Source organism: Ziziphus jujuba, chromosome 1 (assembly GCF_031755915.1).
Source record: "Ziziphus jujuba cultivar Dongzao chromosome 1, ASM3175591v1".
Taxonomy (NCBI): Eukaryota; Viridiplantae; Streptophyta; class Magnoliopsida; order Rosales; family Rhamnaceae; genus Ziziphus; species Ziziphus jujuba.
Window position 1 is genome coordinate 30090287 of NC_083379.1, and position 22668 is coordinate 30112954.

Sequence of the window (22668 nt, forward strand, 5' to 3'; positions counted from 1 at the left end):
AATTAATCAACATAAGATATTACCAATTAATTATTGATATTTTACAAAAGAAAAAATATATTTAATATGAATATTATTAATTTTAAAATTCAAATTTGGGCTTTTAGTGGAGTAGTATTGAACCTAAACTTGCTTTAGAGTAAGTAAAAATTATTGGATTTATGCTATTGGAGCAAGACAGAAGCGTTGTGTAACAATGGACCATTAGATACCCAAATTAGCTCATTTAACGATAAATCCCATTTAACTAATATACAAGAATAAGCCTATTAATTGGATCCGAGATCTTTACTAAAAGAAGGTTAGCTATTTTTAAATATATTACCTTCTAGGGTTCACCTATAAAATAGTTTAAAAAGTTCTGTTCATGTAGCTTGAAAGGTCCTTTGGATTCGAGTGCGCCTGGTAAAACATATCATATTGAACCTTGTTCAGATCATTTCGTATCATTTTCGTATTAGATTTTCTTGACCTAAATATGATCCATTAAACTTTCATATTGAGATATGCAGATTTAAATTTATTTACTAAGTTTTTGTATAACCAATCACCTAACTTATTAATCCGTTCAGCATACATGATAAATTTAGGTTAGATACCAAAATTATAAAATGAACCTTTTTATTATTTTAAAAAAAAGGGATCAAATGGACATGTTTATTGATAAGTTAAACATTTAAAAAAAAAAAAAGAAAAAAAAAAGAATAGCATCCACATTATAAAATTCCGTATGTATTAATAATTGTCAATTCAATATTTTACAAATTAAACCCATATTAAACATTCATGATAGCTAAAAAATATATTGTCAATTTAAAATGTTCAAAAATTACAAACTGAATCAATATTTAAAATCCAAAATAACTATTATAAAATATTAAATCTAAAACAATATATCATTATTTAAATTTTCATATAAAATTATTATATAATACATAATTACAAAAGTATCCTATATTAATGGGTGTGACAAGTTTATTGGATAAACGTTATCTATTTTTTTAATGAGTCTTATTAGATGATATTGATACGAAATCAATTCAATATTATAGATCAAAATTTATAAATTATTTTATGAATTCGTATCATATTAATAAGTTATATAATATTTTACTAGACCTAGATTTAAAAAAAAAAAATTATACAACTAAAAAGTTAATAATAGATGATGAAAAATATTATCATATATTTCATTTAACCATGCAAATAAAGTGTAACCGCAACCGCAAGTGTATTTTTCTTTATTTCAAAGATGAAGGAAATCCAAAAACAATAAAAGTAAATAAATAAGAAGAAAACGGCTCATCATTGTTTTTTGTTTTTTGTTTTTTTTGATGAAATGACGCATTATTCTTTTTCCATTTCTTTTTTTTTTCACCAATTCTATATTCCTATATTTTTATTTTCTTTTAATAAACAAATATATATTTCAAGTTTTAATTGAAAAATAAATGTATAAAATTTGTGATCACACATAAAGCATTTAAAAAACAATAAAAACAAACATTCACAATTAATTATATTTTCAAGTAACAATTAAATTTATTGTTCAAAAAAGAAAGTATAAATTAAATTTATGTGGTAAAGATATATGCTCACATTACAAAAGATATATATATATATATATATATATATATATATACACACGGACACAATTAAAGAAATAAAAATATTCGACAAGTAAATCATGAGGTAAACCAATATTTACCAAGCTCATGTCTTTTTATGTGAACCCGCAACAAGGTTCGGCGAAGACAGTGAAGCACCGGACATCCGTACGACAGTCGTGAGGGCGTCACAAGCTACAGTCGTCGGAGTGGTTCATCTTCGCCTCTTATGAGTCTTATTGGGTCTTCACCCGCACTCTTTTCCTTCGTTTCGCAACCATCCCACTTCCCGATCTACCATTTGTTCTGACTGTTCCTCCATTATCGACTGACTTCTTTTTCTGATCTACCCATTTCTTCTTCTGGGTTTCAGGTAACTTTTTTTTTACGGATTGGGGTTTCTGGGTTTATGGGGTTAAGGTTGCTGATACTTGGTTATGGCTGTCATGATGTGATTTTGCCGCTTCTGTGTGTTATTTTTAACTTTCATTTTTATGGTTTCATATGTCTATATCATGTATATGTATATATGTATATATGTATATATATATATATATATGTGTGTGTGTGTGTGTGTGTGTGTGTGTGTGTGTGTGTATTTATGTGTATATCATGTATATGTATGTATATATATATATATTTTCGTGTTCGCCGTTCTAAGATAAATTTGGAGTTTGTTAATTTTGTGTTCGTATTTGGTCAGTTTGTTTATCTTGAAAAAGCTCTGATTTACTCGTAATTTGGGTTTGATGTAAAATGTTGCTTTATGTTGGGTTCCTCTAGGAATTCCCTAAATTTTTCCTTGTAGATTGATTCCTTGTGTATTGATCATAATTTTCCAAGCGGAAGGGGTTTATGATTTAGTTATTTATGATGTGTCTTTGATTTAAGTTGGTTTGGCGTAGGTTTGCTTGTTATTATTATGCATTGCGATTTGCTTATCACTCCTCTTTTTTAGATTGCTTTTGATTATTATGGACTTTAGGTTATTTTCTTTTTTTTTTGGTTGATGAATATGAGTTTTGGGACAAGATCAAGCAGAATAGGAGATACCCAAGATCTAAACAACGATATAACCATTGGGATGTTTTGACAAAGATTATTAAAGAGGGGAACGGTGAAAGTAACTATTTGATAAATCAAGTATTTATTACACGACTGAGATGATGAACTTGTACTCTTTACTTATTTAATTATAAAATTGTCCGATAATTTTTTTAATATAACATGTTATCTAGAAGAAGGAATTATATAGATTGTTGTGTCTGTCCATTGAACATTATGCCAAACACATCAGAATGTTAAAGTTTGCCTTGCCCTGTCCAATCCAAGACCAATTTAATGCTTATCAAGGATTGTAATGAGACTGGGTTGTTCAAGGGGTCTAAATGATTTTATCTGATTTTTCTTTTTTTTTATTAATCTCTGCACAGGCGCTTGAACCAAACCAGGTCCTCCTCCTTTGAGAAGGACGAGAGCTAGACAAAGAAGAAATTAGAGGTGAACTATGATTGGGGTTGGGAAGATCAAGCAATACTCCAATGTACTTGACAAGCCCCTCAGCAAGGGCAAACAGGAGGTAATGTATCTCTATGCACTGTTGCCATTCATTTGAATATTATGTTTCCTTACATAGTTATCGGAATCCGACTGAGTTTTGCGCTCTTATTTACATATTTGTTCTTTCCCCACATTCTTTTCTGTTTGAAAATAAATGACTGCATGTATTGGATCACATTTTATTGGTTTATTGAGTACTGAGAAATGAGAGAGCACAAGCAAAGTATATAGATCCATTCACTTGGGTGCATTATGTTAGAAAATTGTACAGGACTAAACTTAACTAAGGCTAGGATTTGGACGTTAGGTTTTTTATTTTATTTATTTATTTATTTTTTTGCTCTTCTAAATTACAATGAAATCATTTCGGATATTTTTAATTGGGGGTTGGGTACATAATTGTTGACTCTATTTGGTGTAATGCTTATTGCAGGTCAGTTTGAGTGCTTTTGCATTCTTGTTTTCAGAGCTTGTGCAGTACAATCAGACACAAGTTGACAATATTTCAGAGCTAGAAAGGAGGTGATTTGAATTGCCATGATGTTTGTTTTTAGTTATATGCACTTATGGACTCAAAATTACGAGTCAAAAACATTCAGTGACAACAGTATTTACTTTCTGTATGTTGACCGCTTTGAATTGTCAAAATTCATTAATATTTGAGGGAAATTGAGCAGGCTCGAGGATGCAGGCTATGCTGTTGGTGCTCGAGTTCTGGAACTCCTTTGCCATCGAGATAAGGTATGGACTTCCTCATAAGTCAATCATGACTTTTTGAGCTATTGTTATTACTATGGGCAAAAAAAGGTTTTTTTTTTCATCTGTGTTTTAATGCTGATATTTTATGATGATGCTTCTACCAGCTACAATTTGATGCATAATCTTCTTCATAAACATAATTTTAGTGGATTAAATTATCTTATTATATTATACACAACAATTGGTAGTGGAAAAAACTTTTTTGCCTGTAGTTTTACTTTTAACATTGTCCGGCTTTTGGTTAAACATGAGATTCTTTTAACTCCATTTTAGCAATTTTAGGAATGCAATGCAGATGTCATTGTTGAGTTTTTGCGCTGTCCCACTTAATGTTTTGTTCTTTATGCGAGTGTTGATGTGATAGCATAAGTATGCATACAATAAAAATGAACAGATGCCTATAATCCATTTTTCTATTATTTTTTTCATGTTGGATGCATGGTTACCTGATTGGATTAGGGCATTCTTTTAGAAGTCCAGAAACTTAAACCTTAATGTTTTTTTATTGGGTTTGAGGAATGCTTGTACTGAATTCGTGTGGAACTCTTTTATGTATTATAAATGATGTTGACTCAAATGCTATGGTGATGCTTTTTTGACACCACAGGGAAACAGAAGGGAGACACGGTTGTTGGGTATTCTATCTTTTGTACACAGCACAGTGTGGAAGGTGTTATTTGGGAAGGTAAAAGCTTCTGTTTTGCCTTTTCCTTTTTTTCATTAATTGTTTGTTAAAGAGATGACCAATGGTTGTAATATGGAGGCAAGCATACATACACATAACTGAATTGGGTATTGTGCTTACTGATGTTAATCTGTTGTTTATAGTTTGTAGAGGAAAATTCTGCATTTTATTTGGTGGGCTTGTTAGAAGTTGCTAAATTTATCTTTAAGACTTGGTTGAGGTTCAAGTAGCTGTTCGCCATGTTTAGTTTACTTCACTAAAACCTTAAAAACAATCTATAATTGCCTTGTCCCTTGTCAGAATCGCTACTTGTGCATTCAAAAAGCTTTAGCTATGTTTACCTTTTGAGAGACTTTTATGAGTATAATTTTCATTAATCTATACTACTATAAGAGTTGTTGGCCAGGCAATGGTAGCATAAAGAAGGTTATGGAATGATCACAAGGGGCGTATTACTCATAAATTAATATTATGTGTGTGGATCTAATATGTATTAAAGGAGTCTGTAAAGACAGCTTATTTACTGGAAACAGTGTGTCATGATTTTGGTTATTTTTCTGTTTAATCAAGCTTCTGCCTCCATTTACCTTCTGTTATCTCGACTTTGGTAACTTCAGTAGAGATTGCCTTCAAGTTTTAGAGGTAATAATGCTTGGAAGATTTATCTCTACATAAGTAGATGTGATCATGTTTTTAAGCTCCTCGTTTTCATAATCTTCTGATTTTGGTGCATTAGTGCTGTCATAAATGTTTTTTTCCCCAATTCTGGAACACTTCAGAATCTGGCAATTAACATTCCCCAAAATATATTGAGATATCATCAGGAAAATAGGAAAGTATTTATGAACATTATGAACCATACCCAGACATTGATTGTTGATGTTACGAATTATAAACATATTCCTTTATTTTTAACAAACAGGTAAGCAATTGTTTATTTGTAAGTCATTACTTTTTAACTTCTTTGGTGTTTGTACAAGCATAAAGTATGAAAATTCTGCAATTACCTTACCTTCTCTTTTGTCACTATGTTAGGTAGCTGACTCACTTGAGAAAGGCACTGAACATGAAGATGAGTACATGATTAGTGAGAAGGAGCTCCTTGTGAACAGGTAACGAATTTTCTGGAGTGATGATAATGAGTTATAACTATTACAAGTTTACAATGAGCTTGGTCTGAAGGCATAGTTTAATGCTAGTCCGACTGATACCAATTATGGGTTGTAGATTTATTTCAATCCCAAAAGACATGGGGACATTTAATTGTGGGGCATTTGTTGCTGGAATTGTAAGGGTGAGTGTCTCATTTTCTCTTTTCTTTGTAATTCACAATCTGGTGGTTCGAAGCTCTGATGAGAATGTCCTTGTCCTTTGAAGGGTGTTTTGGATGGTGCTGGCTTTCCAGCTGTGGTAACAGCACATTTTGTACCTGTGGAGGGTCAGCAGCGACCTCGCACAACCATTCTAATAAAATTTGCTGAAGAGGTAAATAATACTTTTTATTAGCGATGGTTTTATTTCTTTCAAAGGCATGGTAGTTGAACATTGAACTTCTTTACTATTGTAGTTCTTCAGTCATCGCCAATCCAAGAGGACTATTGTAGAATTAGCTTCATTCCTCAACTTATCAACCTATTTGTTGTGTCAGATTTTCAGAATTTTAGGTCCTATTTGTATCAATTACTCGATCAATATTTTAGAGTATTGATTACATGATTAAAGTTTGATTACTATATACTAGGTTTTTCCTCCATGGTTGGTTTTATCCCCCTTCGATCAAACGTTAGAGCTTTAGTATCCATATGATGTTTTAGGAACTTGTAAACCAAGAATCCTTGCAATTTTATCTGTCAACCCATAATGGTATCTTCAAGCTCTCTAGATAGTATTGTCTTATTTATCTTTAAGTTCTAACATCCAGCTGATAATTTAATGATTATTGATGCCTTTGCGATGTTTTTCTGCAATCGTGCCCGGAAAAGAAAAAGGGATGAACTTTCGTTCAAGGTTCACCTTGTCACTTTGGGTAACGAGTTCAGCATGCTGGAAAGGCAACGTTATAATGCTCAAGGGGATCGATTTTTTATTATTTGTCAGAGTATAAATTTTTTACTTAAGCTTAAGGGGATCCCATTCTTTATCCTTTCTTCATTGGACTCATAAAAGATTCAGTGAAGTAATTATATTTAAAGGGAAAAAAATTAAAATTAAAATAACAACAGCAACAACAACAACAACAACAAAGCCTGTAGTATCATATTTGACTGTTGCCTTAGTTTTCATGCCATTATGCATCGCATGACTTTCTACCTCTTATGCTCTTAGATGTGATAAAGATGCCATGCCATATTTTTAAAAGAGCTTTGCGGAATATGGTTAGGTGTGCTTGAGTTTATGCTGACTTATTGCGTAGTTCAATGGATTTCCAATTAGATTCCTTATGGACTAAGGTCTAAGAAACCCTGTGGCTGTGTCATTTCAACTTGAATCTAGGAAAACCTTTGTATCCAAATACCATTGAACAAGCTTCTTAGATTTTGATACTAGGGCCTTTTAAATCTTGATTTATGTTAGGGTGAGCCAACAGCAGGAGTGCAGAATAAAAAAAGATAAGCATCTGATATGATGTTTTATTTTTTTGTGTAATCAAATCTTACCTTTATTTGTTATTTTGAGTTTAGTAATTGGCATAAGGAATCATATTTGTTGGGATTGTCCAATTTCATTTTTGATTTTTTTGGCTGGAACGAGTATCAAAGATGTTCCAACATTTTGTTGCCTTGATAGATTAATCTATTGAGCTCAATGTGCTTACTAATCTAAAAACATATTATGTCCAAGCTGTATTCCTTGCCCCTCTTTCGTTTACGTATCTGATGCCTGTGTAGGTTTTGGCATTAATAATATACATTTTTACGCTTTCAAGTAAATCTAAAAGCCATGATATCCAGCATTATTTCATTTCCTATTTATTTATTTATTTATTTTTTTGGTTGAGGAAAAACCGTTAAACATGTTTCTACATAACAAAAGTCAACGGTTTTTCTAAATATATTTTGCAAATTTCTCTTTTTGTAATATTTTCTCTTATATTGGTTATTTCTATTTTCCCCTCACAGGTACTAAGAAGAGAAGCAAGGTTGGGTTGAGTGGATTTGTGCCTCGATCATCTGATGTAGGTGTTTTCATTGCTCCACAAAATAACCAAAGAATGGGTGAAAATGTATGAGATGCAGCACAAAATGATTCATTTTACTGTGAACGCAATGTTACATTACTGATCACAAAGTGAAATTAGTATTTAGTGTGTGGAATGTAAAAATAAAAAATCGTATCAGTTGCTCATATGAACTCAACGTTACCATTTACAGCGTCTGGTTTTTGTAGAAAAGGCCTTTACTTTCATGGAGAAAGCTCTCTCTCTATCTCTCTCTTTTTTTTTTTTTTTTTTTTCCCTGACTGATATGTCAAGGCCCTGAAACGGCACTTGAAGAGAAGAAATCAGATTGACGGGTTGCTTTATTGATCTGTTTTTGTGCTGTTCAAAAACATTGTTAGAAAAATGAGCATTATCAAGTCATAAACCAACATATTAAGCTCGATTTTTCTGGTATTTTTCTTTTAACTTTGGAATCAAAATTCATGTTATTGCATAATTTAAAATCGGAAGTTAGCAAATGGACATTCAAAGTGTAAGTGACGATCTTCATTTATTCTCTTACAAATTTGATGAAAAGTAGGGAGACTGATGTCACGTTTAAGCGCTGTCACCTTGCACACCAATCAGAGAAAAGAAAGACTTAGATTTTAATTAATTGTTTATTTATTCATAAGACGAGAAGACCTAGATTTTAATTAATTGTTTATTTATTCATCAGACGAGAAAGGGACAGATAATGTTACTTTTATAACGCATCCAACCAACACCGTCTGTAGATATATATATCCACCAAATATATATATATATATATATATTATATTAATCAAACTTTTAGGCTGAAATTCATTTTATTATAATCTTGATGTTCAGTGATTTGATGCATTTTGCAGTTTTTGGCTTCATTTGGCTTGGTCGTAAATTCGCAATATTGTCATTTGGGGTGTGGCCAAGTGAAAATAAATAATTAAAACTTGGAAACTCTTGTCGTATAACAATAATGTGCACTTGGAAATCTTGTATGGGTATTAGATTATATACACATTCAGATCTGTCAGTTGAAGAACTCACTACCAGCAGAACAGAGGGAGTTTTAGGGGAGATTGACATATTTGTGTGTTGGAATGGATAAACCATCTTGGCTTCCTACTTTGGTTGCACAGCTGTCTCTGGTTTTTGCTCTTTTCCTTGCCCTTAAACTGGGTCAGCCTCAGAAGAAGTTCCTGTACAATAAGACAAGTGAGAGTAGACCTCTTGATCTTTATTTTATAAGTATTAGAGGAGGCTTCAGACCTTTCAATCAACAGACCCACCTTCTAAAACAGGTCGGTTTCTCAACTGTCTTCCATGTTTACTTGTGTTTCTTGCAAATATTTTATCTGTTTTCTGTCCTATGCTATTTCCTTTTTGTTTTTGGGTGCTCGTGGGTTTGGTTATTTGGGATGTATTTTTAATATAATTTTATTTGTATGCTATCTTGGTGGATTCGAGGTTTTGTTCATACCCTTCGATTGCTTGGAAATGTGAAGCAACTTTGAGACAGAAAAAAAAGAAAAGAAAATTATGTTAGTTTTATGCGGCTTGAGAAAATCCAAAAATATAAAGAACACCATATTAGCCAGTTTGCATAGGCTACTTTCCTGGGTCCCTTTAATTCTGAGATTCTGTGTCTGTGACATGGTATTGGAAAGAATCTCTGTTCTTTTACTTTTGTCGGAGAAAGAAAGGGGGCTATTGTCCTTCGATTGGGTTAGAATGTCACTCTGATAAGTGTTAATGATAGAATGAATTCTATTTCTATGGTTCAAAGCCGATATAAATAGGTATGTTCTGTGATGATTAACGAAATTGGATTTTTCATCTCCTTAGTCTTATACCAGGCTAACTGGCTTTGTTACAACTGGATCCAATATTTATCACGAGTTATTATCAGGGTGTGGTACTTGGGGCATGAATGAATTCAAAACATGACGGTTTGTTTGAAGCTCAGTTTAAGCTTGAGGAAAGGATCTCAGACATTTACATTTGAGAAGATTTGAAATTTTGAATCTTCATTGGAGATGATTTTTGCTTGCAAGCTAATCTTTATAATATTTGGTTATCATGTGGATTTATTTTCTTTTATAGGGGTAGTTCTGATGTTGAGTATACAATATAACTTTGTGACTTTTGAGCATTCAAGTTCAGGATCATTTTCTTAGTAGCTTAATTTTCTGCTTAAGTTTTTCAGACAAGTTCAAGTCAAATTAGATTTGTAATATGTCAATTTAGAGCTTTAGTATGGTCTTGTGATTCATTTGTATTGTTAACCAGAATAAAAGCTACCCTTTGGGTATATGGTTATGTCAATCAAGAGTTTTAATGTTCATTGACTTGACTTTTTTTTTTTTTTTTTTTTTTGTGGTTAATTTTCTGTTTCTCAATTTAGTGGGTCTGTTTCTTGTTCCTTGCTCGTAACTTGGATTTTGTTCCAATTTCCACATCCTCCATCTTGTTTCCCCATCGGTCTTTTCATTAATTGCTAACTTATTTGGTTTGGTTTCTGTTGATGTTAGGTGGACATGGTAGCAAAGGCTTACAAGGCAAGGTTCGTGGTGAGCATTAGTGAGCTTGGGGTAGATGATCCACTTATGAAGAATGTAAGATCGTTATTTTTGAAGTGAAAAGCAACTCTATTGTGTTTTATTGGAACATGGAACCGTTAATGGGGAAAATATTTAATAGATAGCTATGCATTTATGTTATTCTGAAGAAATGGATATCATACCTCGATTATTCTGGATAGCAACAATCGATAATGTTATGCTATGTATTTGTTGGCTTTATATACATGTTTCGGTGCACTTCCTAGCAATTACGAATAACTTACAAAATGCTTGAATATTTCTTTTGTTATCCATTTGGTTTCATTGGTTTTGAGTCTTGATTATTGACTACTGACAAACAATGCTTCATATATTCTTTTCAGGCTACTCGGCAGTTCTCATCGCTGAAGATTCCCTGGTATAACATCTTCCTTGAGTTATTATGCTTAGTTCAGTGCCCAATTGCATTACAAATTTCATTTCTGGTTCTATTACTTCAGTCAGTAGTCATGAGAGTAATTTATGCAGGTACACTACAAGAGTTTCAAAGGAACATGATAGGGGTTACTTCCTAAAGCAGGTCAAGATGCCTTATGGGAAAACCTTAGACATAATTGGGGTGAATACTGGGTTATTGCAGGTATGTATTAATTAGTTTGTGATTTTAGACAATGGGTCTATTCAAGAGGGGTCTTTTCTACCTAGTTTTGGATGATGAGCTTCAGAATTCAGATTATGTAACAGATAAATAAAAATGCACTCTATAGAGACTTTCTTTATCGTTTGAATGTTGCAGTGTTGAAGGTTGATAATATAAAAACAACTGCAGTATGCCCTGTTCCATATGTATTTATTTATTTATTTTATCTTATTTGAACCTTTTTTGAACTTGAAGGATTCTGTGCATGGTGGATCAATAGGTGAAACCGGAAACAATCAGTTAAATTGGTTAAGAAGTACACTAGAAACGACCATTAGTAACTGGTAAAAAAATTTAGTAATTATTTTTTGCTCCTTTCATAAGATTTCAATTTTCCAATCTTAAGGGGTTCTGTTTCAAGAATTACTTTATCTTGACATGAAGAACTCCTGACGTTTACAATCTTATTTTAGCTGTTGCACACAATGTTTGGTGTGCAAGGTGATAGGTTGCCGAACCATTCATCTTCCTTAGCTTGATACTTGTCAAATGAATTAATTTTTCCAATGGCTAATTGGCTGTATAGGTTTTTGTGTAAATCAGGCGCATTGCTGTTGGATTCCATCCGCTGGTTGTTTGTGAAGAAACGGACGAGGGAAAGGAAGCAAAGCAAGTTTTTGAGACTCTACACCAGACTTTCATGAAGTTTGAAGTGGTAAGGGGGTAGTGCTTCTTTATATTCGATACTTATTGGAGAAATTCTATGGTTACTCTACGTTTTGAAAATTAAGATCTGCATAAATGTAAATTGAGATTAAAATGCAGACTCTTAATCAATGTATTTATCCAGAATGCATACATAAGTGGGCAAGGTTGCACCAGCAATGTGCATCAAGGTGGCATTGCTTACATTGGGAACCCTGGCCCAATAGCAAAAGGACCTTACCTAGCTCTTGCAAATGGAAGATCAGTATTTAGAAGGTGTGCCTCTGTCGTATTCCCTTTCTTGAGCCTTATTATGCTTATACCTTGCAACTGTCTACTGATTTTCTCTTCTTTGGTTAGGGAATTGGACAATGGCTTCCTTCTTCATAGGGTTAGCTCGCTAGAGATTGTGAGTGTTTCTTGGTTTCTGCAATTGGTTATCAATTATTGAGTTTGCGGAGAAATATGGGGTCCTTTGGACAATAACTGGGTTCCAATTTCTCAACAGTGTTTTCTGCAGTTTAACAAAGCAATTTTTCATTATCATCTGTGATGGTAGACTAGTTAAATATCCAAGTGATGTTGCAATGCTCATTAGTTCCTGCATAAGCTCCAAGTTATACTTCTGTTTCTGGCAGGTAACCTACTTTGTTAGCTCAGCTGGAGAAGTTGTGCACAGAACTGTACTCCAACAGAGAGGTAGGGAGGTCGTATAAATGCTCACGAAGCAGATCAAAAAGTATATACATTCTTTCGTGCTATGGAGGAACTACGTGAACATTCTTATTATATGCTTCCATTGATTCCCGACCTTCAATTTTACATGGATATTGTTAGTGCACTCTATTCTTGTAGAGATTATTGGTGGGGTTGAGGCTGTCAGAACCTGGGGCTCAAACGGGTTCAAATAATGAAATGAATGAAATTTATCATTTTGAATTTAGGAAAAAAAGCAATCATTATTTTGAAAAGAGAGGAAGATACTTAGTCCTTAATATTATATTTATGTTTTAATACAAATATGATATACAAGTAATTCAAACTTGTGCATCACCTTCACCTTACTTACAAATTACCATTTACTCTTGGTCTCCGAAATTACTTTATTAACAGATGACAAAGTACACAAACCGAGAGGAAATCAAATCATTTAAGGCTTTTTTTTTTTTTTTCCTTTGTTTTTAGATGATCAATTGGAAATCAAAATTTTAAGTCACTGCTGTTTCGAACAGAAGCATTTTTTAGCTTGGATTATAGCATTTTTTAGCTTGGATTATAGCATTTTATGCTAAACAAAAACAATTTCATTAAACTAAGTAATGAAAAAAAAAATAATGAGAAGAATGAAGATTAAATAAACAGGAACTTAAGAATTAAGATTTATTTACTATAAAAAAAAAGGGGAATATTATCAAAAAAAAAAAAAAGGCTTTTGCTGTTTTGCAATTCCTTGAGCTCCAAGGCATTCAGGTACCGCAAAGAGGGCAAGGGTTTGAGCGACTCGGTTGCTTCATCAACCGCCATCGATATCAGAGTGCGCATCTAAATTTCTGCGTCTCTCAGGCGGCTATGGCAAATCGTCGATCTTCTCCGCCGCTAATCGTTGAGAAAGAATTTACCTACGGTGGAACAGATCGTGCGGTGAAGCCCTAAACCCATACGCTTCCTTTTTAGTTTCCATTAACGGAGCTAATTAAGTCTGCAAAACCTTTTAATCCACCCCCTTCATGTGCCTGCATCAATAAGAAATAAAAATAGAAAAATTAAATTAAAAAGAAAAAAAGAAAGAATATAATGGGGTTTAGCAGCAAGAGGTTGCTTCAGTTGAGGCACTGCAGAGGGAGGGTTTTGCGTTAGTCAGATGGGTTGCTTAAATTTCAACCGCCACCGCCATGAACTACAACTACCTCATGGCCATGAGATTTTGGATCTTTCTGCGTCTCTCGGCGGCCATGGCGGGGGGTGTTTCCTTCAGTTCCTCCAACTCTTCTGTCAAAATCTTCCACATTCCGTAGTTCAAGTAGCGGCTGAGAAGTCTCTCCGGCGGAACATCCGGGCATATATTTTCATGTTGATGAAATACCAGATCCATCAGACTCCCCAGTGTCCTAGAATACTGATTCGAGCGAGACATTTTCTGTTTCAATTGGAGGAATAATTCGGAGCAAATCGGAGAGACACAGAACGAAGATCGCTTGGTTTCGTTAGTTGAAGATTCAGAACAAGAGACAAAATCACAGGGAGAGAGAGAGACGAAAAAGAGCAAGTAAGAGAGAGAGAGCTAAATTTGGTTGAAAGGCCTTTTTATAGCCTCCAACGTCCCACCTTTATCACGCGCTTTACCGTTACGGCTCCCTCCCCCGCTGAACCCTTGTTTTTTGAATTTCCAATTTCACGCGTTTTTTTATTTTATTTTAGGAAATCATCCGAATTACGGCCAAAACGATTCAACTCGCATGGTTGGATCGGAAACGAGTTGTAGTATTTTTAAATATATATATATATATATATATTTATATATATAATCTACATTATTTGACTTGAGTACATATCAGATATCATAAATTATACCAATATATTTTTCAAAAAAAAAAATTATACCAATATATGTTATATATGATATATATATATATATATATATATATAAACATAGTGTTATATATACATATATATAAATTTAAAATTGAAAAATTTAAATGCATCTTATAATGAACTACATATTATGATGCACTATATATATATAAGCTTAAAATCGAAAATTTTAAGTATATCTTACAATGGACTATATATTATGATGCACTGTACAATTATTTTGCACAACAATACACATTACGTCCGAGTTTATTTATTTGTTTAGTATAATCCATGTTTGTTCTCTTAAACAAAATATTTTAAAAGCAATTTCTATCACCCATTATAAAAGTGTGTTCCAAATCTTAAACATAATGCATACTTATTATTTTTACTATATTATTTATTTATTTTTTGTAAGGCATAAAATTGAGAGGTATGGTTATCCCCCAAAAAAAAAAAAGAAAAAAAATGAGGGTTATGGATATAATTTTGAAGGCAAAACTCAAACTATAAAAATAATAAATAACCCTTTATAAACTGTACTAGCATGTTACATATTCAACCTTAATGATAATTTTGTAATTTAAAAACTATCTATAATTTTTAATTAATTTTAATTAAAAATTAATTAACAAATACTGATTTGATAATTCCTTTTTTCCGCTATTACCAATTTGATATACTTATCATTTCATTTTTTTTATGTTATATATATATATATATATACCACTAAATTTCATTAAAAATTGGTCAATATTAAAACTAAATTATAGTATGATTGAGACTATAGATAAGTTTTATAAAAAAAAAAAAATTCTACAACAACAATATATTATTCTAATATTTTGAGACAAATATTAATTAGTATGAAAACTAAAGTAATAAAAAAATAGTGGATCTGTTGTGTTGTTAGAAGACCAATTAACAATTTTAATTTTACGATATATTTTTCCCCCCCCAAAAAAAAAACTTATGTATGAGTAAAATTTGATATTTTTTAAGTTAGGGCAGTGAATTTTTGGGCCATATATAAAAGCAGTTGAGGAGGATATTCTACGGACGAAAGAATGAGGGTCTGCTCTTGGGGAAAGGTGAGGGTTTTTCTCTGATATGCCTTTTCGCCCTCCCTTAATGTCTGCGAGCCCAATGATTTTTTTCATTGTGTATCTCTCTTTATATATATATATATATATATATACGGAAATTCTATAGTGAGGATGGTCCGCATGAAAACCGCAGTATTAGTGACGGTTTTTCATAGTATTAACGACGTTTTCTTAGAAAATCGTCACTAATACTATGAAAAACTGTCACCAATACTGTGGTCCGCATGAGGATCATCCGCACCATAGACGGACTATATATATATATATATCTTTTTTTAAAAATTCCTAGTTATTTTGATATTTATTTATTTATTTTGCTGGAGTGGATCATTGGAATATTGGGAAAACGGCAAAATCGAAAATTCAATGACTTAAAGGAAAAAGGAAATACTTTATAAATGCCCTCAAAGAGAATTGGGTAGATTTAAACACACACAAAAAGAAAAAGAAAAAAGAAAAATGTAAAGGGATAGAATTGAAGTTGATAATTGGCTTAGGGCCCAGTCGGGTTCAATACAAAGGATACAAACTTATAATACAGCTTTCGCAATTTGATTCTGAAAAATTTTTGCAATAGGTTTCACAATGCAAGGACTGTTTTTGGTCTTTGAAAGTATAATATATTCAATGCTAGATGCCAGATTTATAGGATGGCTATTTTTTATGAAACTGCAATTAAATGAGAGTTAAGTCAATTAAAAGATAAATACGCTTTTTCTCTATATTTGGCTTCTTCTTTTCAATGATAATGTGGCCTTTTACTTGGAGGGATGGAAGTGAATGAATAGATGGTATATTAATTTGTTATGTCATATGTTACAAAGAAAGTTTCAAAGGGAATGTTTCCTTGCATATTTCTGTACGTAAGCTCTGTTGAAGATATATAGAATCTAATCTTTGGACAGCAACGCTAAATATCATGGAAATCTTTTGAATTTGTGAAAAAACAAATGCGGATTAAGCAATGTGATCTTCCCATGGTATGGGAGATTTATATATAAAGCATGGAAAAGTAATCTTACCAAAAAGTTCGATGGTATTGTCAGTAAAGTCTAGTGAAATTCTTCTCTTCCTGGAAATGCATTTGTCCTAAAAAGTTTTGTTGGCTTTGGCTCAAGAAAATTTTCTTTTATGAATTTGAGTACAAATTTCTACATCTCTTTTCCCAGGTTTCTTTTCTGCTTGAAAATAAATGACTGCAAATTTTGAATCTCACCTTATTGGTTTATCATATACTAAAAAATGGGTGAAACCAGCAAAGTCCATAGATCCATTCACTTACTTAGGTACATTATGTTAGAAAATTTTACATGACTGAACTTTACTCGAGACTAGGCTTTTGAAGTTTTTGGTTTTTGGTTCTTCAAAAATGCAATAACTGGGCATTTTTAGTTTAAGATTTTGTGCATAATTGATGACCCTACTGGTATAAAGGCTTATTGCGGGTCAGTTTAAGTGCTTTTGCATTCTTTTCTTTTCAGAGCTTGAGCAGTGCATATACAAGTTGTAGACTTAGAAGGGAGTAGGTTTGAATTGCCATAATGTTTGTTTTCTAGTTACACGCGGCTGTATACTCAAAATTAGGTGTCAGAAATATTCAGCTATAACAATTGTCAATTTCTGTTTATTCATTGTAGTTGAAATTTTAATGGCTTCAATTATGATTGTTAAAAATTTATTAATGGTTGAGAGAAATCAAGCAGGCTCAAGCATGCGAACTTTAATGTTGGTGCTCAAGTTCTGGAACTCCTTTGCCATTGGGATATTATGGCGTTTCTCATAAGTTTTTTAGATTTTCCAGTTATGGTATTGGTGTGGGCCGAAGAAAGTTTATTTGGTTTGTGTTTAATGCTCAGATTTTGCTAGTCACGCTTCTACCTGCTACTAGTTAATGCAAAATCTTCTTCACTAAAATACGTTTAGTGGATGATATTGGCTTACTGTGTCATATGCAACAAAACGGTAGTGCAAAATACTTTTCTGCCTATGGTAATAACATCATGCGACTCTTGATTTTACTTTGGCAGTTTGATGAATGCAATGCAGATTTTTGAGCTGCCCTACTTCATAATTTTGATTCATTATGTGAGTGTTGATATGGTACTATTAAATATGCATGCAAGAAAATTGAAGAGCGGCATATGATCCATTTTTATATTATTTTTACAGATGTATATACCTTTCATCTCTCTCTCTCTCTCTCTCTTTCTGGGAAAAGGCAAATCTGGCCTTGTTAGGTCTAAAATATTGATGATTTTATGCCATATTTATAGCTTAATATTTGTTAGTTTGTGTGAATTTGTTATGGAAAGATACTTAACTATGTATTTTTCTTAATCTAGCTAAAAGAGGAATAATTTTAAGAAAATAACCATAAAAATGGATTCCTTGGGTCGAATTATGGTGGAAAGCAAGATTTGAGCTCGAACGGACTAAGCATTAAAAAGATTCCAAAAAGATACCTTGAAGATTCCATAAAGATTCTATCGAGAATTTCATGTGGAAGTGGATGTCATATGAATCATCACGATCTGAGGATTTCAAATGTCTCGTTATTTTTGAATTTCGAGGTGCGAGCAAAGAGTTATTATCATTTAAGTTTGGAATTTATAAAAAGGAATATTCTAGTTAAATCTCCACCATTGATCAAAAGAGGGAATTAAGGCAATTTGAGGGCCAAGATAAAAACAAGTGGCAATAATTGGTTAATTTATCATTAATGAGGCACATGTCATGTCACATGCTTTATTAAGGGTAAATTAGACTAATTAACTATTTTTTTAGGAGGAATTAGATAAAAGGAAAGTAGTAGAGAGCAAGTAATATCCAGTTTCCTTTTTACACATGAAATTCGTCCAACCCTTTTCATGGCCTAAAAAAGGTATCTTCCAAGACTCCCACATTGAAAATAAGGAGAGAAAAAGACTCCCAAGGTCCTATATATATAGCCCTCACCACATTGAAGGAAGATATACAAGTTTAGAGAGTTATTTAAGAGCTTTTAGGAGGCTTAAATAGAAAGAAACCAAATTTTGGGAGTTTCTAAGATTCTCTTAAGAGTTCTAGGGTTTTAAAGTTTTAGAGTTTTAGAAGATCAATTAGAGAGCTTGGAGAAGAAGGCTACGACTTTGAGAGCTCTTGGAGGAGAATTTCTTCAATAGTTTTTATTCTCTTTTCCTTTCTCTTTAATTGTGAATCTTATTATTTTTAATAATTATGGATGTTGAAATTATTTTACCATGAACTAATTTTCATAGCTAGGGCTATGATGTAGCCCTAACTATGAAGGTTTAATTATTTTAATATATGTTAAGTTTTATTTAATTAGTAATATGTTTTGTTAATAAATCATTGGTATACTTAATGCTTTCATAGGCCGGAAGGAATGAATGTTTTTAATAATATTTGAGCTTGGAAAAGGATAATATTATGGATCTCTAATGATTTACATGAATGCGTAATTGATTGGAAAATAATTATGTCTCATGCCATATTATTTGCTTAATCTATGCTTAATGAATTTGCATGATTTAATTTATAGGCCGGAAGGAATAAATTAGGTTATGTGAATATTATCAATTGTGAGTGGAAACTACTTTTGATTAATTTTGTGATTAAGTGTGGTTAACAAAATTACTAGTTAATTAAATTCACATATTTAAGTAATTAAATTGGAATAGTTAGTGGTGAAATCAAATGCCCTAGTGTTCATAATTATTCAATTCTCTCTCTCTACTTGAAATTGATAAAATTTTAATTGATTGCTTTTGTTTATTTAGTTTATTTATTTTCAATTGCCATCTTAAATTTTAGTTCAAATATTATCAAAACCTACTTATCTTTGTAGATTCTTTTTGCCAAAAGTAGCTTGTGATATTTGACAATATGTCTATCCAACATTAATATTTCTTATGGGTTCCAACATAGTTTTTGTATAATGAGCTTTAGAATTCAGATTATGTAACAGATAAATGAAAATGCACCATAGAACTTTCTTTTAGTCTTTTAGTTTAGTATTGTTGAAGGGTTGATAATATAAAAACACTGCAGGATGCTCTTTACCCTTTTTTTTTTTTTTTAAAAAAAAAATCTTACTTGGAACCTTTTTTGGAACTTTTAAGGATTCTGTGCATGCTGGTTCAATAGGTGAAACTGGACATAACCAGTTAATCTGCTTGATAAGGACAGTAGAAGCAACCACTAATAAGTGGTAAACCCAACATTCTAGTTAATTTTGCTCCATTCATAAGATATTCATTTTCCTATCTTAAGGGTTCTGTTTCAACAATTACTTTATATTGAAATGAATAATTCTTGACATTTACGATCTGATTTTAGCTGGTGTACAAAACATATGAAACCTCAGGAATAGGTTCTCAACCATTTGTTTCCCATTGGCTCGATACTTAAGCGAATTGATTTTTCCAATGGCTTACTGGCTGTATAGGATATATATATATATATATATATATATATATATATATTGAAACTTAATTCAATACAGAACTCATCACAGCAAGCATATAGAAAGAAACAAACAAGAAGAATCACACAAAGAACATACAAATTTTACGAGATTCGGTCTAGAAATGACCTACATCCTCGGTGAACTCCATCCAAGAAGTTCTTACTATGAACAAAAATAGATACACCATTGCAGCAGTTTCTCTCTTGATTTTACAGATTCTCTACACCCATAAATCACACCAAAAACCCCTTTACAACCTCTCTCTTTCTCACAAATCACTCACCCAGAATGATCCTAAACAATACCAAGAGAAAGAGAAATACAATGAGAAAGAGGCTACAAGAAGAAAAGAGAAAACCAGAAGAAAAAAGGCTTTGATCGAGAACTAACTGCGTCTGTCATATATTTTCTGTTTCTGCAATTAAACCATTATTTATAAACCTCCAAAACAGAAAACTAACCGCTGACTCATCCTAACCACTTCCTTAAGTGCAACGGCACCGTTTCACAACGGATGCTTATAAGAAACGTTAACTTTGACCATCTCTCAATTGAATCACAACCAGCATACTCCACCTTGATTCAAGTGAGAGGATAAATTGTGTGCAAGACTCCTTAGACTTCTCAGTTCATTGACTTAAGCTATCAACCAGGTTCAACTCTTAGCAAACTTTTCCAAGTTTCAAGTTTGCTAACTGGAAGCACTTTAGTTCCCATATCTGCTGGATTATGTGCTGTTGCAATTTTCTCCAAGCCAATAACTCCTTCATTCACAACATCTCTTGTGAAATGGTACTTCACCTCAACATGCTTTGTTTGATCATGATAAACCGGATTTTTACACAAATGAATTGAGCTTTGACTGTCTGAAAATACAGTAACTTCACCCTCTAAAAGCTTCAATTCTTGTAGCAAACCCTTTAACCATAAATCCTCTTTCATAGCTTCTGCAGTAGCTATATATTCAGCTTCGGTTGATGATAATGCCGCCCTTGGTTGTAGCCTAGACTTCCAGCTGACACAATTATTGCAAAGTGTAAATACATAAGAACTAGTTGACTTCTTCTATCTCTGTCACTTGCATAATCAGAGTCTACATATCCTTTGAGAACCACACCTTCTTTGCAGTGACTAAACATCAAGCCAACATCACAAGTCCCCTTAAGATATTTTAGAAGCCATTGAAGAGCCTCCCAATGTTTTCTTCAAGGATTTGCCATATATCTACTAAGAACACTGATTCCATGAGCTAGATCAGGCCTTGTACAGATCATAACATACATGACAGACCCTATTGCACTTGCATAAGGCACATTACTCATGTCTTTTTCTTCTTCTTCTGTTTGAGGACACAAACTGGCAGATAGCTTGAAATGATTCCCAAGTGGTACATTTGTTGAATTTGCAGCACTCATTGAAAACTTAGACAATATTTTCTGAATATAACTTTTCTGATTCAAGAAAAGCTGATTCTTCAATTTGTCCCTTTCAATACTCATGCCTAAAATTTTCTTTGCTGGTCCAAGCTCTTTCATGTCAAATTCAGCCTTCAACTCATCCTTAATATCCTTGATATTCTTCTTATTTTGACCAGTTAATAGCATATCATCTACATATAAGAGTAAATAGACTGATTCATGATAGTTTTCACCTTTGTAGTATAGACAACTATCATAGCTGCTCCTCTTAAAACCAACTTTTAACACATAAGTGTCAAATCTCCTACACCACTATCAAGGAGACTGCTTCAAACCATATAATGATCTCTTCAGCAAGCAAACCATCTCCTTATTTGAGTTTGAGACCTCAAAACCTTCAGGTTGCTTCATATATATAATCTCATCAAGCTCACCATGCAAAAATGCTATTTTCACATCAAGTTGTTCCAGCTCCCAATTGAAATGAGCAACTAATGATAAAATCATCCTAATAGTTGTGTATTTCACCACAGGTGAGAAAATTTCAGTATAATCTATCCCTTGTACCTATGTGAATCCCTTGGCAACTAATCTTGCCTTAAATCTGACTGGATTAGCACTTGATATCCCCTCTTTCACTCTAAAAATCCACTTGCAGTCAACTACCTTCTGAGTTGCAGGTTTAGGAACCAACACCCATGTCTTATTCTTGTGTAAAGACTCCAATTCTTCCAACATAGATTTATACCACAATCTGGAATGCTTACTCTTCATAGCTTCAGAATAGAACTTAGGTTCCTCATCAACAAGTTCCTGAAAACATACTAGAGCAAACATAGTGGAGTTAGAAGAAATTAAATTGACAGGGGGTTTTACCACTCTCCTTTGCCTATCTCTGGTCAGCTGATAATGTTGTAGAGGAATTGTGCTTTCAGCAATTGATTCTTCTTCAGTTTCCTGATCTGGTTGCTCATTTTCAGATTCTGGAAGTTGTGTTTCAGCTTCAGCTTCCACTTGGGTTGTTTGGTCCTCCTTTGCCTTCATATATGGCTCCACCTCAAACTGAACTGACTTATCTTTGGTGGAAATTTCAATCCCTGCATCTTTATTACTCAAGCAAGGCATAATATTTTCATTAAAAATAACATCCCTACTTATTATGGTTTTAAAACCTTTCAAGTCTCTTGCCCACAGCCTATAGCCTTTAACTCCCTCGGGATAACCTAGAAAGACACACTTCAATGATCTAGGTTCAAGTTTTCCTTCACTTTGATGAGCATATGCTGCACATCCAAAGATTTTTAGCCTATTATAATCTGCTGGTTTGCCTGTCCACATTTCTTCAGGAGTTTTGAATTCTATAGCTGTTGATGGACATCTATTAACCAAATAAGTTGCTGTCAT

At 32.7% G+C, this 22668-nt stretch overlaps 2 protein-coding genes across 3 annotated transcripts; both read left to right on the forward strand.

Annotated features, from left to right (window-relative positions):
• The first annotated feature begins 1657 nt into the window (after window positions 1-1657).
• LOC107426718 (uncharacterized) lies at window positions 1658-8024 on the forward strand. 2 transcript variants are annotated; one of them, XM_048480041.2, is made up of 9 exons: window positions 1658-1850; window positions 3041-3186; window positions 3601-3689; window positions 3845-3908; window positions 4534-4611; window positions 5647-5723; window positions 5839-5905; window positions 5989-6096; window positions 7731-8024. In XM_048480041.2, the coding sequence occupies exons 2-9, from the start codon at window positions 3115-3117 to the stop codon at window positions 7758-7760; spliced, it is 585 nt and encodes a 194-aa protein (XP_048335998.1). In that variant the 5' UTR covers window positions 1658-1850; window positions 3041-3114; the 3' UTR covers window positions 7761-8024. The 2 variants fall into 2 exon arrangements, with proteins under 2 accessions (XP_048335998.1, XP_015892455.1); XM_016036969.4 differs by having other exon boundaries at window positions 1659-1980.
• Window positions 8025-8667: 643 nt separating this feature from the next.
• LOC107426730 (uncharacterized) lies at window positions 8668-12487 on the forward strand. The gene is made up of 9 exons (XM_016036995.4): window positions 8668-9093; window positions 10324-10407; window positions 10737-10771; window positions 10882-10993; window positions 11249-11337; window positions 11597-11708; window positions 11844-11974; window positions 12059-12107; window positions 12337-12487. Exons 1-9 carry the CDS (start codon window positions 8893-8895, stop codon window positions 12412-12414), a joined length of 891 nt encoding a protein of 296 aa, XP_015892481.3. The 5' UTR covers window positions 8668-8892; the 3' UTR covers window positions 12415-12487.
• Window positions 12488-22668: the final 10181 nt, after the last annotated feature.